This window comes from Gadus morhua, chromosome 15 (genome assembly GCF_902167405.1).
Source record: "Gadus morhua chromosome 15, gadMor3.0, whole genome shotgun sequence".
NCBI classification, from domain to species: domain Eukaryota; kingdom Metazoa; phylum Chordata; class Actinopteri; order Gadiformes; family Gadidae; genus Gadus; species Gadus morhua.
Genome location: NC_044062.1, coordinates 12,610,066 through 12,628,662, shown reverse-complemented (window position 1 = coordinate 12,628,662; position 18,597 = coordinate 12,610,066). Strand labels below are relative to the sequence as shown.

General features: G+C 46.5%; 1 protein-coding gene across 1 annotated transcript in view; it reads right to left on the bottom strand.

Moving 5' to 3' along the window:
• LOC115560230 (protocadherin-15-like) overlaps positions 1–18,597 on the bottom strand; it is a 225,899-nt gene that overhangs the window by 155,720 nt on the left and 51,582 nt on the right. Inside the window, 4 exon segments of the mRNA XM_030379553.1 lie at positions 2,951–3,016; positions 4,463–4,477; positions 5,156–5,161; positions 17,904–18,028. Coding sequence (XP_030235413.1) covers positions 2,951–3,016; positions 4,463–4,477; positions 5,156–5,161; positions 17,904–18,000 — 184 coding nt within the window. The 5' untranslated portion in view covers positions 18,001–18,028.

The window sequence follows — 18,597 nt, the reverse complement described above, 5'->3', positions numbered from 1 at the left end:
CCCTCTTAAACCTCAAATGTTATGTATCTATCTACCTATCTGTCTATCTGTCGATCTAACTTTATATCTCGATATAGCTGCATGTAATATTTATGATATTCATCCATCTATCTTCCTTTTTGTCCCCCGGTTAATCTATCTATGCATCTCTATCGATATATACTATTTATGATATCCATCTATCTATCTACCTATCTGTCTGTCTGTCGGTCCATCTCTAGTATATATTTATACTTTGATATCCATCTATCGGTCTCAATACATCTCTCTCTCCCGCTACAAACTATATGACAGTCATCCTTCTATCTGGATACATTTCTATCATTTTATCACCCAATGTGTTTACCGAGGTCTAACCCTGTCTTACCCCGAATCAAACGGTAATCCGAAAGCCGACGGGAGCAAAACAACATAAAGGGACAAGCAGTCGGATGCATAACAGTTGGGGATGTTTTGATGTTTGCTCGCCCACCTATGTCTTCCTCTCTCGCTCTCCATTCAGGAAGCTGACATTATGTTGAGTGGAGCTGAATTTGTTCTCCGACGAGTCCAGAAAGGAAACAAGTTAGTAGGGGGGATTTCGTTTTTTGATCAATTTCCTTTGACCCAGACCAAACAAAGCCACACAGACTGGTGGCTGGGCCGGGGTGGGGGGGGGGGGGGTATGTTTGTTTGTATTTCCATCTCCCGATGCACATGAATATGACAGACAATACGCGTACGAGAAATGCGGCTGCGACGCTGAAAGACGAGGAATCCCATTACCGAGCGTGGTTTGTCTGGTTCCCCGTCTCCCTCCAGATGGGGACCGTGATGAAGCACATTTAGGTGGATAATTGCTTTGGTCAATAATGAACGGGTTTGCCTATTTTACATTTCATTAACGCGAGAGGTAGGACGGGGCTCCTGCACCACTTCATCACAAATGGATAAATAAGAAGAGGCCGTCGGAGCCGAGAGAGTCTCATGTCCCAGGTAAATGAGGGCTGTATGGGGAGATTAACAAGAAAACAACCCCCCCGAGCACACACACACACACACACACACACACACAACCCAAACAAAACACACAAAACACACAACAGCACACGCCGTGTGGGGAGAGGGGCGCTTCTGCAATGCAATCCATCAGGGAGCACAACCAAACCACAGGTACACACACACACACACACACACACACACACACACGCAGAGCAAAATGGAGGGCAGCAGTGTGACAGGTGGAATTAGAGCGCCACATTAATGAACTGAGACAACACACGGAGCACAATTATACTCTGTGGATGGAGATCAGCGTGAAAAGGTGTAACTAGTCAAATATAAATGTCATGCATTCATACAAATAGACAAACAGAGCTATGAACGCACACACACACACACACACCCACTTACTCACACTCACTCAATCAGTCACTCACACACGCATGTAAAAAGTGTCAGAGCCTTGAGCGTGCTGCGGCTCAGCAGAGTGTGTGTTTGTGTGTGTGTGTGTGTGTGTGTGTGTGTGTGTGTGTGTGTGTGTGTGTGTGTGTGTGTGTGTGTGTGTGTGTGTGTGTGTGTGTGTGTGTGCGTGTGATGATTAAACACTCATTGACCGAACAAGCGGCTGCTCCTTTCAGTGAGCGTCTGCTCATTAGGGCCCCATGGGGCCCCCACCATGGATACCTGCAGGGGCCCGTCAACACTAACACAACACGTACATAATGTGCACCCACTCACACACACACACATATAGATTCACACACGTGCATATAGATTCACACACGTGCATGTACCCACTCACACACACACACACACACATATATAGATTCACACACGTGCATATAGATTCACACACGTGCATGTACCCACTCACACACACACACACACACACACACACACACACACACACACACACACACACACACACACACACACACACACACACACACACACACACACACACACACACACACACACACCAAGCAGCTTAATACTCATAAATAAAAGAAGATACCAAAGCCTAGGCAGTGATGAAGCTTCATAAGAGGGAGGAATGACTCATGGAGAGGAGAGCCGATGGGCACAGATAGCGCACAGGAGTAGCAACGACCAAGTTATCTCCGCTGGAGGTCAAAAGGTCACCGGGGGCCTCGGTGAAGGCGGGAGCCCGGGGGCGGAGCCGAGCACCTCCTCAGAACACGCACCGCGGCGCAGATCCATCAGGTGCTGTCGCCGGGCGGGTGCAGCGTGGAGGGAAGGACTTAAACACGGGGGCGGGGGGAGGGAGGGGAGAGGGACGGGTAGCGGCGAGGTGGATCTCTAATGAATGAGTCCCTGTGTGGCACCAAACACCCGCCTCACCTGCTACTTAACACACACACACATGCACACCCACGCACACTCCTCGTACACAAAGGCTCTGCGCGTCGAACCAAATTAATCACGGTGAAACACAGGGCTGCTGTGCTGATGGAGCGCATAATGTCTGGATTAACCGCTGGGGCTGAGAGAAACGATGCGAGCACGGTGTTTTCATCGCCACCGACCACACCGCCAATCGCTTATGTTCTGATATTAATAACGCTAAAAAGGTACTGGGTTCGATACCCAATGTCTGCAGTCTAACCGGTAGACATCCTTCAGCCAGACGCCTTAACCTCTAGCTGCTCTTTGAGCAGGTGTCCCTGTCACTCTGGATAGTGAAAGTGTCTGCCAAAGGACGCAGTGATAAATACTGCAACGGATCGAGACAGCAGAGTTCACATTCAGATTTCGTGTTTTTTTTTGGAGGCGGTGATAGATGGGGTTTTGTTCATTAAAATGCACCTCGGTCATGGAGAGGCCCAGAAATATAAATGTGGGGAAGAAAAGCCCTGGCGGTTTGCATGTATTTCATTGTCAGACTGCGCCGTGAAACACACAAAGCAGGAGGACGGAGAGCAGCCAGTTGGAGGGCCGTTCGACCTACCGTTGGGGCTTTCTTCATCGATGGTCACGATGGTGGCGGGAGGCCCACCACGGGACAGCTTACACTCTGCGCCCGCCCAGAGGAGAAGAAGAAGAAGAGGAATACACAATCAGGGACAATAATACACAACCATCATTTACAAACCTTCAATAGTACTAGAATAACCTGAAAACTCATCACTCATGTTCCAAAGGTCAATGATTGAAAAGGTAAAGCCAACTAAACAGTCTTTGATATTATTTATTAATAATGATTTGAATCTGAAAACACCGATACACCAAAATCCAAAACATCCCCCTTATGCACCTACACACACATCTAACGATAAAACTGTCGTGAATACATAAATAACACCAACCACAGAACAGGAACACTACAACTCCTCTGTCAAACTGACAAATTAATCTCGGAAATAATACATGAAATTAAACAATAAAATAAAGAGCCCGTATCACAGCCAGTCATGTCTGATCACCCATCCTAAGCTGACACGTCTCCTTTGAACGATGACAGATTCAAAGAGAGCGACAATATTGCACTCTGACACACGCCGTGACACAGACGCAGACAAGCGTGCGTTATGGGGTGGGATGGGCGGATGGTGGGGGAGGTGGGGGAGCTTGTACGATGAGAGGAACAGCAACAGCACATAAGTGGTAGGCTGTGAGGGTAGTGCGAACCACGCAGAGCGCTGGACAGACAGAACCACTGGGCAGCAACACCTAGAGACGGACAGCAGCAGATCTGGAGGGAGGGAATGGTGTGTGTGTGTGTGTGTGTGTGTGTGTGTGTGTGTGTGTTTGTGTGTGTGTGTGTGTTCGTGTGTGTGTTCGTGTGTGTGTGTGTGTGTGTGTGTGTGTGTGTGTGTGTGTGTGTGTGCGTCAGTATGTTTGTGTGTGTGTGTGTGTGTGTGTGTGTGTGTGTGTGTGTGTGTGTGTGTGTGTGTGTGTGTGTGTGTGTGAGTGTTGAGTGAAGTTGAGCTCATGGCTTTTTGTGATGTGTGTGGGCGATGGCTGCTGCAGACAGAAGGGGAAAGGTGGAGACGGAGGTGAGGTGGGTTGGTGTGAGGGGTGGGGGCCACATGGAGCAGGGCACCGACAGCGACACCTTCATCGATAAAGGGAAAGGGACAGGGAGCGATGAAGACGACGAGGGGAGAAAACACTGAAGGGAGACAAAACAGCAAGGGAGATAATGAGAGGGAGAGAGATAGATAATGAGAGGGAAGGGGAGAGATAAATAATGAGAGCAGAGGTGAGAGAAAGAGAGGGAGAGCAAGAGAGCGAGAGAGAGAGAGAGCGGGAGAGAGAGAGAGGGAGAGAATGAGAGGGAGAAAAAGAAGGATTGAGAGAGAGTGGAAGAAAGTGAGTGATGGCGAGAGAAAGACAAAGAGAGGAAAAGGGAGGAAGCAAACCGGGGGGATGAGGACAGCGAGGGACGGAGGATGGACACAAAGTAATAACATCAGAGAGCAACAGAGGTGGACACAACATGGAGGTTGAGCCCTCTTACCCTCAAACTGCCAGCCTGAAGGGTCAAGGGTTAGTGGAGCCGGGGGGAAGCAGAGAAGACAATTCATGGAGGAGAGAGGGAAGAGAAGAGGAGAAGAAACAGTAGTGTGAGAACACAGATTAAAAAGCATTCTGGTGTTAGGCGAATGGAGCGGAGATTCTAAGAGAGAGAGACAGAGGAGGAGGGGAGGGGGGATCAAACTCAGAGGGAAATAGTAGAGGGACAGAAAATAAGAGTTTACTCCTCCTCACTGGTCGAAGACGAAGGCTTATACAATTTCGACATGAGCATGGAACAGTGGAATCAACAGCAAAACAAAAACTCTCTTTTCTCTGGGCGAGGAAGAATGTCACAGCTTGTTGTTGGAAATGGTTTTGACATGAACGGCATGGAGAGAAAGTGAGGATTTGAACCTATACCAAGGAAGCAATTAGTAAAAGGAGAAGCTGGAGAATTACCAACTTATTCCAGAGTTGGACGGAAGTTGGCACAACGTTTTTAGAGTGGATGAAGAGGCCACGACTTTTCAAAACACACAGAGAAGCTGTATTCTCTCATGTCATAAAATATCCGAGCTTGAGGGATTCCCTCGCTTTATCTAGCCTTTATAAGTCCACCATCTCATCCCTTTTAATCTTTAGCCTCAGTTGGGAAACGTAAGCAGACCCAGTGTTTGAAGGTGTGTCGGCTTACCTTGGTCTGTCATCAGAGACGACAGCGAGACAGAGAGACAAACAGACAGACACAGAGGCAGACAGAGAGAGACAGACAGACAGAGCGAAACAGACACAGAGAGACAATGAGTTTTACAACTTTTAAATATAGCTTTATTTGACACTCATGTTTGTGAAGACTTATACTTTTCCCTCTTCATAAACTACAACAAATTGTTCTACATTTTTGCCAAAGAAAACCATTCATTAGCCAGTACCATATTTTTCTGAATGTATCAAGGTTGTCCATCGTTGCATTTATTTTTATGTTCCAATTTTAAGCATGTCAATAGGCTTTAAATAATAGCCACAAAACTTTGACTTCCTTCCAATTTGTGTTTTCTCCTAAAGCAAATAGCCATTTTGGCTAGTCCAAACAGGTGATTAATCATACAACCTTTTACCTATTTTTATCTAGCATCTCCATAATATAAACCAAATGGGAATTTGAGAAAGCGACGAGACACAGAGATAGAGAGACATACAGAGAGGGAGACAAAAACATAAGGACAGAGAGTGGGAGGGGACAGAGAGACCATGACACCGCACCAGCCTCACTCATCACTCTAGTGTTTCCCAGCAGCCTGCTGCCGTCTGAGTTCAGCTGTGGAACCAGACACCTGTGGCCAGGTGTGAGGCGCCAGGGTAGTTTTCCCATTAAATAAAACATGACCAACAAGCACCTGGGCTTATGTGGGGCATTAAAAAGGCTGCCTATTCAGGAACAAGGCTGAACCCCGCTCACTGTGTAATGCGTTGCAGAGTTCTAGGGTTGAGCGGCGGAACTGTGTTTATATTAGAACAATATCATTCTCATGAAATCTAACCGGGATTTTAAGAAATAGAGATAAAAAAAAAAAAGTAGGATCCATGCAGAACCTCAACACACACCTTCCTGGTGTCAAATTCCAGTGAAGACTCCCAAAGAGGATACCACACAAGGAGACCTATTTTCAGAACCTAAAAGCGAGCTGTCTCCTCTCTCTAATGTACAAACTCCTTGAAAAAAGAAAATCTTTGGAGGGAAGAATTGGCTTACGCTGTTCAGCTAATTTACAAGGGGTGCAGACATCTTCTATTCCAGTTCTTCCATGCAATTTTACAGCAATTAGAGGAGCACCTGCGACACAGGCGCACGCCTGAGAAATACCAAGATGGAGGCCTGCTTTTAATAGCCACAAAACGTTCCGAGCAAGTGGGTCAGGCCAGGAGATGTGAGATGTAAACAGCGAAGCACATCAAACCCTGGTATGCAAATCCACTCAGAGAGAGGAAGTATACACACTTGGTTATGATGGAGGAGTGTGCATGTGGAAAGTGCATGGGAATGCGGAGTGTGTGTGTGTGTTGGGTGTGGGGGGTGTGCATGATAATCAAGAGTAATTGCTCCCTCGTTTTGTAAAGCTTTTTAGATCACAGGAAGCTTTTTTGTGCAGCCTGTGTATGAGTGTAATGTGTGTATATATGTGTGTGTGTGTGTGTGTGTGTGTGTGTGTGTGTGTGTGTGTGTGTGTGTGTGTGTGTGTGTGTGTGTGTGTGTGTGTGTGTGTGTGTGTGTGTGTGTGTGTGTGTGTGTGTGACAGAGTCAGCGAGAGAAAGAGAGCGAAAGAGAGGAAACATGATTGTGTACGGGATGTAGTAAAGATCAAAACCGTCAATTACATAATGTTGCGAACAGTGTGTAAATTGAACAGCATATATATTTATTTTTATATAATAATAATAATAATAATAATTTCAAAACAAAGCACATGGACTCTTTGAGCACAATCACTTTTATGGACTTCCTGTCCGTACAATGGAGACCGAGGAGTATTTTCCTAGAAATGTTTGTCGGCCTGCCTCTCGACCCACTGCTCTCTTGGTTCATAGAAGTGTTGTCAGAGCCCCTGAGCATCATGGCTTGCAATGCTTTCATTGACACAATGGGCTGCAATATCTAGAATTAGAGTGGATCTAACAGACAAACATTTTCTCTCTCTCACACACACACAGCAACATGCACACAAGTACACAACCGAGTACACAGACACAAACAAACACACACCAACAAACAATCCCATACCATCCCAAACACACAACTAAACACACACACTCACAACCACACACTTGCTCTCTCTCAAACACACGCAAACACACACACACACACACACACACACACACACACACACACACACAATCACAAACACACAATCAATTGGAAAGTAGCTTACAGACTTATCCACTTATCTGTCAGACCAGGGCCAATCCTAAAAAGCCCAGAGTCCCCCGAGCAGCACCAAGGAGAGAGTTAACTAGGTTTAGCCGGGGGAAAACACTCGCAGATCCTGGGAGATAGAACGACTATACATACTTCGGGGAACACAAGACATAGGGGGGACGGGGGACGGGGGACGGGGGACGGGGGACGGGGGTACGCTGCTACAAAATGGAAGCCTTGCTCGCAAAGCTGTGGGTATCACAGATGTTATCTCAGAAACCACATAGGGGGGAAGTGGGCTGAGAGAGAGAGAGAGAGAGAGAGAGAGAGAGAGAGAGAGAGAGAGAGAGAGAGAGCGAGAGAGAGAGAGAGAAAGAGAAAAGGGGTTGCTACTTCCACACACACCTCCAAGCATTCAGGCAAAAAAGTCGGGACAATGTTCAGCTGAAGCGAAGCCAAGAAACAAATTAAATGACACACCCTGGGAAACCAGCTTGCAATGATAAACAAGCTCATTCTGAGAGACTGGATCACACACACACACACACACACACACACACACACACACACACACACACACACACACACACACACACACACACACACACAAGCTGGGGTTATGCAGCCCGAATGTGAGTCTTAAATTGACACTAAAATCCATACATTGCAACACGGGTTAGCAGAATGCTGATCTGCAGATGGCCTCCGTCGGCGGGGCGGTGAGGGCTGTATGTCAGCAGCCGAGTGGATGAGGAGGAGGAGGAGGAGGAGGAGGAGGAATAAATAAGAGCGGCTGTGCAACAACGCACGGCCAGGAAGGAGCCTCAAGGACACGGAGCCCGGTGCAAAATAAGTGTCGCTCCACCAGCGCCTAGTTATCCATCATTCAGTATAGCTAATGTCGATAGCTAATAAGCCTAATTGAAATTCAAGGGTGGTCCATTGTGAGCGGTGGCACACAGCCCTTGAGCACGGAGGGGAGATACTGCCCAAGTCGCGTTCCAGGGATTTCGTCGTACACCCTCAGAAAAAAGTGTGTTGGTCAATTTCCTCATATTATCTGGCGCGTGTTGTAGAAAATTGAAATTGCTTCTGCTAAATACACATTTTCAGAACGACTTTATTTCAAGGGAACGCCAAAGGTACCTGGATGGGTTAGCTTGTTATGTTCTCTACAAAACACATATTTCCATCGAGTACCTGCTAAGTGAAAAAACGGTCGTCCTTTGAACAGACGTCTCCTTAACTCTTGGCACATTTCCGCAGACGACAGCGTATACATTACCGTGCACGCTGCCTGGGCAAGAGACACAAATCTCTGGTTAAGCCTCTTCCAGAGAACATTGTTTTTTTAACGGCCCTGATGGGGAGCAGATGGGCGGTTGGGGGTGGAGTAAAGTGGCTTTCTTAATCGGGTCGGAAACAATGCTGATTTAGAAGCGACACCTACTCACAATGCTGAAGGGCACTTCATATCTGTTGCAGCTCGGAATCAGAGATGATGACACACAAACCTAAAATTAGGTTTGTGAGGGAGTGGGGTCAGCTACTCGTTGTGAACATCTTACTAATATATGAAACTTATTTTGGCTTGGAGCAATGGAGAGCTAATGAGGAGAAAAAAGATGGACGAATGTGAACATAACTGCGTGTTTGACGTGCCTTTTTCTTTTATTCAAATCAAAGTTAGTGGGAAGATGACAGTATGTACAGAACAACTAGCTTCAACGTTCAGTATCATCAGAGCTAGGCTCGGTGAAGACATAACATTCAGTACATTTCTTTTGCTTAAATGTTTCACAAATAGGACAAATCCTACTCTGTCGCTGCATCAATATATCACAGCCCACCGCTGTGCTCTCAAGCATGAGCGACCACATCCCTTCATAAAACAAATGACCAATCGTAAAAAAGCGAGTGCTACTGTTTTTCTTGCAATCGTTTGTGCTTGCGGCGATTTACTTCAACACAATGTGTTTGTGCGTTCTCACGGCAACCGCTGGTTTTGTATGTACAGGCTATGTGTAATATATTTTCATATTTTGTGTATTATTGTTGAAATAATGTAATGATATATTTTAACCATTGCCTTATGTGTTGGCATATGCTATTGTTCATTGCCAGCAAGAAAAAGAAAATCTGAATTGCAGATTCGGTCCGAATCTCGGGTGCAGGGGTTTTCCTCGTGAGATTAGCACTTTGAAAACAAAAAATACATCTCTTGGAATAGAATCACCTCAAGCTGGCAACACAGAGTTTGAGCAAAAGAAAACATTGACAAGCACAGAGAGGATGCTTGAATTACACTTGACATTCAACATCAGTGTGTTGGTGGCCTAGAGAAATATTAACAAAAAAAAAGGTTTGAACCAAATTACAATAACGATCAGCCCAATGTTGGGTGAAGAAACACGAAGAAAATACAAGCTCCCGTTTCGAATGGAGCAATTTCATTTTAGTTTGGGTACTCCTACACTCTCCCTCTCACACATTTTCACACATTTTGCTTCTCTCTTCGCATAAAATCAATCAAGATATTGGTGATATTAAATTTCTTTCCATGGTATAACCTTTGATACAGCGGGATATTTTCAGATAAGATTTTGATTGCTAATGAACGTATTTCCATGTTATTTCATTCTTTATTCTTCAATGATTTAGTTGCATGATTCATTTGAAAATCAACCTCATCAGGTAAGTGCATCAACTCCTCCACTACTAAGCTGTGTGCAGCGAAGACCCCGTCCAGATCGTCATGGTGACATGCCATTCAAGAGTCATTCACAGAACATATCAATCTAACCAATAACAGCTTCCGTTCAGTTCACCCTAGTGGCTTTTACCCCTTCCCCACGCATGCACTGTCTGCGCAAGCTATTCCGCCACCTTCCCCAAATCCATCAAATGGATATTAAATGACCAAAAGGAAAAGCTACATAAAAGAAAATGATATCTGTCGTCATAAATGCCCACAAACTGTCAAGCGGAATCCAATCCTTCACCAATATGGCGGGTGTTATAGCCAAAGACTGCTGCCAAAGGGTGGCAGTGTGAAAGAAAGGTTGGACCACGACCCAACAGTCACAGGAACAGAAAATGTGGCTGGGGCGATTCCCCCCCCCCCCCGCTCTGAACTCCCAGCAGTCCCGGCGGTGCAGCTGAGATGTTTTCAGATTGGCCGGGGGCCCGCAGCCAGACAGAACCGTCTCTCGGTGGAACCCGGTGTTTGGTTGGTCTAATTGTGTGTCGCTAACCCGGATCCACTTAAAATACTGGCGAGGTCGCAAGTTTAACCCACAGCCAACCACTTGGGTGCCAGCATAGGGGAGAAGGAAAGTCATTTTTTGGTTTCCAAAGACTCTCCGGGGAGGTAAGGAGGATTCTGGGAAATGGCTGAACTGCGACCGTGAGAAGCAGAAGGGGAACTGTTCCAGTTGCATTAGTGTCATTCTGTGTCATTCAAATGACACGCTTATAAAGCCTTCTGAAGCATCCCGAGAACAGTAATTAATTATCTTTTGTCTTATCATTTTTCTCTGCGGAAAAACACAAAACAAATGCAACGAAAGTGAGCATAGTTCACTCAGAGTATTGACTGTGTAAAGCTGCACCAGGAGGGAAACAAAAGCCCGGAAGAAAATCGTAGCTTTTCTTAAAGAACACTGTCTGTCAAATGCCGCAGTAATTATTGAAATATAATTGCATCAGGAAAAGACAATAGACCTTAAGGGGCAACAAACCAATATCAGGTCCGTTAAGGCAATAATTATCAATAATTGGTAATTGAGACACACAAGCAGAACACGAGATGACAAGATCCTGCACAAACTGATTGATCATCTGTGGCAGTGTGTCCACGGGAATAAACCAAATCAATAAACAACAAAATTGTCTCGGTCTCCATCCGACCCTCTGAGCCAACTCACTTATTATCAGGAACGAGAGCTGTTGGAACAAAGGCGTTTGAGATTCTTATTTTTACAAGTACATCCGACAATTCTCTTTGAAATGATTGTCTTTCATTGACTGTTTTTCTGGCTTTCGATAAATTTTTTGTGTGATTCTTCTCTATGTAAGGCGAATGGCCACGTTCTGAAAGGTGGGATGAGGGACCATAGAGAAGGCACATGTGAATGTGGGTGTGCGTGTATGTGTGTGTTTTAGGTGTGTATGTGTGTGTGTGTGCGCGCACACACACACACACACTAACCCTAACCCTAACCCTCATAAAGAAGGGAATCGGTTGTTTACTCTACTGCTGCTGCTTTTGCCATATGTTTTTGTGTGTGTGTGTGTGTGTGTGTGTGTGTGTGTGTGTGTGTGTGTGTGTGTGTGTGTGTGTGTGTGTGTGTGTGTGTGTGTGTGTGTGTGTGTGTGTCTCTGTGTGTGTGTGTGTGTGTGTGTGTGGTGTGGTGCAGGGTTACTGGGCTAGCCTGGGTTGGGGGCGATACGCTGTACAGTAAAATGGCAGCGATATGGCGGGACTCAACTGGCCATTAAGTGGAAGCACCAACAGCATATCACCCAAAATCCATAAAGAGAGGGCATTAGTTCCTTGATGTGGTTTCCTAGGTTGTGTTTGTTTACCCTCTTCCCCCCGTCCACCAAACCACCACTCCTCGCCCCAAAACGTCCTCCTCCGACAGCTGCACGCTAAGCACACGAGAGGGCCAGGGCTGTAATCACCAGCCTGGAGGGCGTGTTCCCAGGGCTCCAGGGTCCCCGGCATTAACACGCTTACCGAGCTCAGCCCCATGGAGCACACACCCCCGGGGCAAGAGCCAGGCGCTGACATCTCCTTCTCCGGTTCTCCATTTCTCCTCCCTACTGGTAAAATATCCCCTCTCTCTCTTCCACTCTGCGCGATTGAAAATAACTCGTCCTCCTCTCTCCTCCTCTCTTCCAATCCTCCCTATAATGCAGAAGACTCCTCCTTCTATCCTCCTCTTCTCAGTCTTCAACAAAAACTCCCTCTACTCTCTCTTCCTCTCCTCACTACCGGACCGGTAACCTCCTCTCCTCTCCTCCCCTCCCCTCCCCTCTGTCTCCTCTCTCCTCCCTCTCTGCCTCCATCTCCTCTCTCATCCCTCTCCTCCTTCCCCATTCTATTCCTCTTCTCCTCCCTCAGCACCTGATTATAGCTGGCGCAGGCAGATGGATTAGACCAACCCTCCCCCTCCCAGCAGCCCCCCACACCTCCCCTCTCCTCCACGTGGCCTCCCTCCCCTCTCCCAGCACCACAGGCTGCCACTGATGCCAGACACAGTCACACACACATCTGGATTCTAATCACACAATCCCAGAAATAGACAAACAATCGGCAGGCTGGGACCCAGGAGGTGGGCCGCAGATGTGACGCAAGGGGGGAGTGAGAGACCAGGGAGATGGGAGAGACCAAAGAGGAGGCGACAGGGGAGAGATCAGGAAGATGGCGACAGGGGAGAGGGAGATATCAGTGAGAAGGCGACAGGGGAGAGGGAGAGACCAGGGAGAAGGCGACAGGGGAGAGACCAGGAAGAAGGCGACAGGGGAGAGGGAGATATCAGTGAGAAGGCGACAGGGGAAAGGGAGAGACCAGGGAGAAGGCGACAGGGGAGAGGGAGATACCAGGGAGAAGGGAGAGACCAAGGAGAAGACAACAGGGGAGAAAGACCAGGCAGAGAGACTCCCGGGGACGGAAAATATGAGGGAGAGAGAGAACAAGATGAGGGAAGAGCGTGAGATAACGAGATGAGGGGAGATCGAAAGAAACAGGGGAAAGAGAGAGAACAAAATGAGGAGAGAGAGAAACACATGGAGGGCAGGATAATGGAGAGGGAGAGTTAACGAGAAACAGGGGAGGGTGAAAGAACAAGATGAGGGGAGAGAGAGTCAGGGAAAGAGAGAATGAATGGACAGCCGTCTGAGGTTAGACAGAGGCATCCCATGGCAGGTGACCACCGAGATGGCGACCAGGTCAACGCGGGTAAACGGTTGTTGATGAGGAACACAGAGAGACTTGCCCGTACAGCATGACGTATAGCGCTTGAATGCATTTACCAATCGTATATGTTATTCTATAGCGTAAATGGTGCAGAATATCGTAAGCTAGCAGAGCATAATGTTTGGTTGTAATCGTTGTGATTTTGCTTAATTGCATGCTGTATAGGTATCTTGAGTACTGCATTGGAGTCAAGTGTAATCTAAAATGGGCCATGGCGCCACTTGTGTACAACTTCAGGTCTTTTCCCACTCCACTACAGTTCGAAATGAGTCACCTAAGAGGTAAATACCTCCACCTGCGCGTCTCTGAAATGGCAAACATTTTTGTCATTTCACTTGTTGTGCGGAGCAAAGGACATCTCATGCACTTCTGCCCATTCAGCCCCACAACAACACTATTATGTAAGACAATTGTGTTCAGATAATTGCATCCAGTGGCTGTGCACATGTGAATGTGCCTGTGTATGTGTATGTGTATGTGTATGTGTGTGTGTGTGTGTGTGTGTGTGTGTGTGTGTGTGTGTGTGTGTGTGTGTGTGTGTGCGCGCGCGTGCATATCTGGATGGTTTGTGACTAGCGTTGATTTGGCTTCAGGCCTGACCTTTCGCTACCCTTTGGCTAAGCTCTCTGCGATCCCAGAATTGAAAGACATGCGTTAAGTTTGCCACTTTGCCTTGCACCGCTGTAACACACACACACACACACACACACACACACATGACTGTTGTGGGGTGAAGGAGGATCCCTCGTCAAGAGTCAGATAATCCAGAGGAGGAGGGGAGGGCATGGGAGGGGGGAGGAGGGGGGAGGAGGAGAGGGAGCGAGGAGTGGGGAGGTGAGGGAGGAGTGAGGTGGAGAGGAGGACATGGTAGGGTGGATGGGGGGAGAGGTAGGAAGGGTGGGGGTGAGGGAGGAGAGAGAGAAATGGGAGGGAGGATATGCAAGGGAGAAATGCGGAAGGCAGGGGACTACGCAGAGGGGTTGAAAAAGTGACAAACACAAAAGGATGAAATGAGACTTCAAGAGTGGAATACTAGTAAAGTCAAATCACTTATATCACGGCGATATTCCCCTTTTATAGCTCTATTATATTAATGTTAACGTTAAGGAATAGGGTTGTGCAAAACTAGATTGTTTCCTGAGAGACTGTAACGACACTGTCACCAGCAACACATAAAGTTTTAACTCATCATTTTTTTTTTCTCCGTATTTCTTTAAAGATGTCGGCCCGAGCCAAGGGCACTTGTGGTTGTCGTCCCCGGGAGATTTATGGGGGAGGAGACAGAAAATGTGTCGGTGGCTCGGGGGGTGCGCTGGGGAAGGGGAGGGCGGCTATAAAAAAATATCTTCTTCGCAAACCAAGATCATCCCTGGAATGCACACAGTGCCGAATAAAAATGACAACATCAACAACCAGCACCTTCTCCATCCCCGCCCTGCCTCCGACCTCCCCTCTCACCTTCTCTCATCATCCGTCCTACCTACCATGTCTCTCAGCTCCCCAAACTATTACACTTTGATGGGCCATGTTGCCAGCAATACATCTGAAGCCATCGGCCAGCGGTGTAACCAGCAATACTTCATATATTCTTCCAATACCCTCTCCCTCTCCCGCTTCCAGTCTCTCTCCCGTCTCTCTCCAGTCTCTCTCTCTCCCGTCTCTCTCCAGTCTCTCTCTCTCCCTATCTCCAGTCTCTCTCCCTCTCTCCAGTCTATCTCTGTACCTCTCTCTCTCTCTCTCTCTCGCTCTCTTGCTCTCTCTCTCTCTCTCTCTCTCTCCTCCCCCCTCCCTCTCTCACCCTCTCCTCCCTCTGTGTAATTAACAGTGTCAGTCTGGAACCAGTAGGACCCACAGACACCCGGTCATTTCCATAATCAGTGGGATTAAAAAGCTCCTCCGATTTAAAACCCAGGCAGGGATGAAGGACCTCCAGATTGTTAAGCCTTGACGCACGATCACTTTACCAAAGCCCCAACGCTCGTCCGTCCCCCTGGTCACATACACGACATATCACTCTGAGCCGTAACCACACCACAAGACTTAACTCTCACTCTCGTTGAGTATTTTTTTGCAGACGGGCAAAAAAGTAAACCAATGTTTCGGGGAGGCGAATATAAAACAGCAGAAAAAGGAAGTACTGTGTGAAAAGCCACTGTGATTGCACGTGCATTCAGAGTCAAATCCACGCCAAGCCTTCAATGACCCACCAATGTCAGATATACAACTATTCAGGAAACTGATTCTTCAGACTACTGTGTTTTTCATTATGCCTCTGAAACAGCGGTTCCTGCAGGGAATCCAAATCAACCAGCAAGCCATGCAAGGTTATCCAATCATGTTGCCAGCATGTTGAGTTGAGAGGCACTGATACTTTTAATATTAAACACAAACAGCGTTAAGAAGAAAAAAACTTATATCGAGATTTGTATAAAAAAGAAAATCATGGATTCCATCAGGGCAATAGTAGACACATACGGCTGACAATTGAGTTATGAATATATTTCTTGTCACAAAATTCTGGAGATATCTTCCCATTGTTTCTTTCCTGGAAAATTGGAATGCTATGAAGGGGTACTCCAGAAAATGCATACCCTTATACTCAAACCCTGCATTAGAAAGATCACCGTCGCTAGGAGAAGCTAGCAGAAATAAGTACATCCTAGAGATGAAAGAGACGTTTATAATAGTTACACTTTAAATGTAATTATTGGCATTACAGTGATGAAACACTGTCTGGTCATAGTAAGCATAAGGCCATTCAATAAGACGTTATAGTGATGTTCCACATGGAGGTTTCTTGAGCCAAACAGAACTGCTGACCTATATTGGAGGGATAATAGTGAAAGAGGACTGGATGACAGTCATCGTTTGTATTGTTAAGCCTCTTCCACCGTGCATACTGTATACACAGCACAGTGCAGATTAAAACTGCATGCATTATATATATATTTATACCCACACAAATAAATATATACATGTTAACAAATATATAAAGATAAATACACACACATATATACGGGTATATATACATATACACCTATTCATAATGAACGATTTAATAGTAACAGCAAAATGAACATTTTGAAGCTCAAATATTCTTACGCTTATATTTGTATGATATTTGCGTTTTATACCCCTCTGCTTTTTTAGAATTTGAAACATGCATTGACCCTAATTGCAGACCCTTTTTACCACCACTTGTCAAACCAATTGAGCGTTATGTGAGCACTAGACTGATGACGTGGATAACCAGGAGTCAGAGTTTCCATTTGTAGTGCATTCATGGCCACTGCAATATTCTACAATTGACCAAGCAAGCACAGTTATCTCCTACAAAATCGGCGGTTGGCTGGGATGCCGCAAACCTCTCTTCTCTTGTGCAAAACGTTAGTAGAGAATTGTACAGCAAACCACATAAATAGCCTCGAGTGGTCTATTTTTCCATTCAAGCATAGAAAAGTGTGAATAAAGCACATAGCTGCTACTGAAAGTTATTTCACACATCAAATGCCAACCATATTCAGAAGAACAGTGTTGTGAAGAAGAGGTTCCTTTTAATTATTTTGGTCAACTTGAAAATATTGTGACACGGCAAACACACTGTTCAACAACAGGTCCCACTTGTTGAAGTGGGACCTGCTGTTGAATAGATTTTGGTATTGAATGAGGAATTTATCAGTGAAACTGTCAATAACATCTGTTTTTAAAATGGAAGCTCAAACTCACAACTGCAAAAGGAATCAACTTAGCCGGACCACTGAACTGTTTGAGAGAAAACCACGATGTACACTATCTATATATCTTCCAGTGATTCAATTTGAGTATGATCTAATGCCTAAAGTGGATGGGAAGCAAAGCATACTGTATAAGCAGTAGGATTTATCACTGATCCACCGTCCATATAAAGCTGATCGGTTAAGAGGAAAAGCTTACCTCCGTTTACCATCCACAATCTTGCAACTGCTTGCATTTGAAATATTACACATCCTTCATATGCTGTGACCCAGATCATTGTCTCAACCTTAACTGAACATAAAGAGATATTATTCCATTTCTAATTCAACTTATTTTTTACCCATGAAGGACTGGGGTTGTTAAGCATCAATGGATAATTTCCTCTAGCAGCTTTTTCCCAGCAAGACTTGTGTCTTTGTAGGCAGAAGGGAGCCGACATGAACAGATGGAGAGCAATGCAAACTCCCCCAGAAATGCCCCAGTCGGGCTCAAGCACAAGAACATCTTGCTGAGACGCGAGGCCCAACGGAGCATTTGAACATTATGAATTGCTGCAAAAAAGGCATTATGTCAGGCAATAAGATAAGGGTTAAACACACAGTGGGCATTTCATACATCAATTTGGCATGCAGTCTGCTAGCCTCCCGACCTTGTAATCTTAATCCTTTGACAAGAGAATTGCACTTCTGACCCAGCAGGGCCGTTTATAGGAGGCTATGACCCCCCCCCCCCCCCCCCCCCCCCGCCCCCCGCCCCGATCCCCCGTCCTCCAACCCCGCCTGGTTGTTCAGAAGCCTCATTCCAACTTACCGTCTGAACTCTGGCCCCGGCTGTAGGCTAGCAGAGAGAAGACTGTCATGGCCGTCCCCAGCCACCACCTGAAGAAGAGACACCAGCCCCGCCTCATCTTCTGTCAAGCCTTACTGCCTGCCCACCTGGAAGAAGAGAGGAAAGGAGAAGGGTAAATAAATGAAAGAGTATTCTTCGTCTAGTGCTGCGGAGGGCCATGGCTGCTCCTACTTCACAGCGCCAGTCTGGAGACACACATTGGGCGCAGCCAAACGTTGTCCCGCACCGGAGTAAACAGCTGTTATGCGATGGGTTGCCCCCCACAACTTCTGCAAGCGCTCAGGCATCAATATGGCGGGTGTTGAATTGTACATTTGTACTTTTCTTGCTCGATGGCAGGTATACGGGCATATCGCGTCACAGTGGTAGTCTCTGGATTCAAAACAGCCGTTTAAAAAACAAAGACATTCTACCCTGCAAAAGTGACAAGCGACCACAAAGTGGTGTGTTATTGGATCCCGACAGTGCGGTGTGGCTGTATTTTTCTCCGGATAGTTCCTAAGACGGTGTGAGGCAATTTAAAGTAAGCGTAAGGAAAGGGAAGCGCCTTCCGTCTCCTCTGCCTCTGCCTGAGTGATTCAGTGTCACGGCTCCCCATTGCAGAGTGGCTTCGCAAGGTGATAAGCTGGGAGATCATCTGCCCCGAGCATATGTT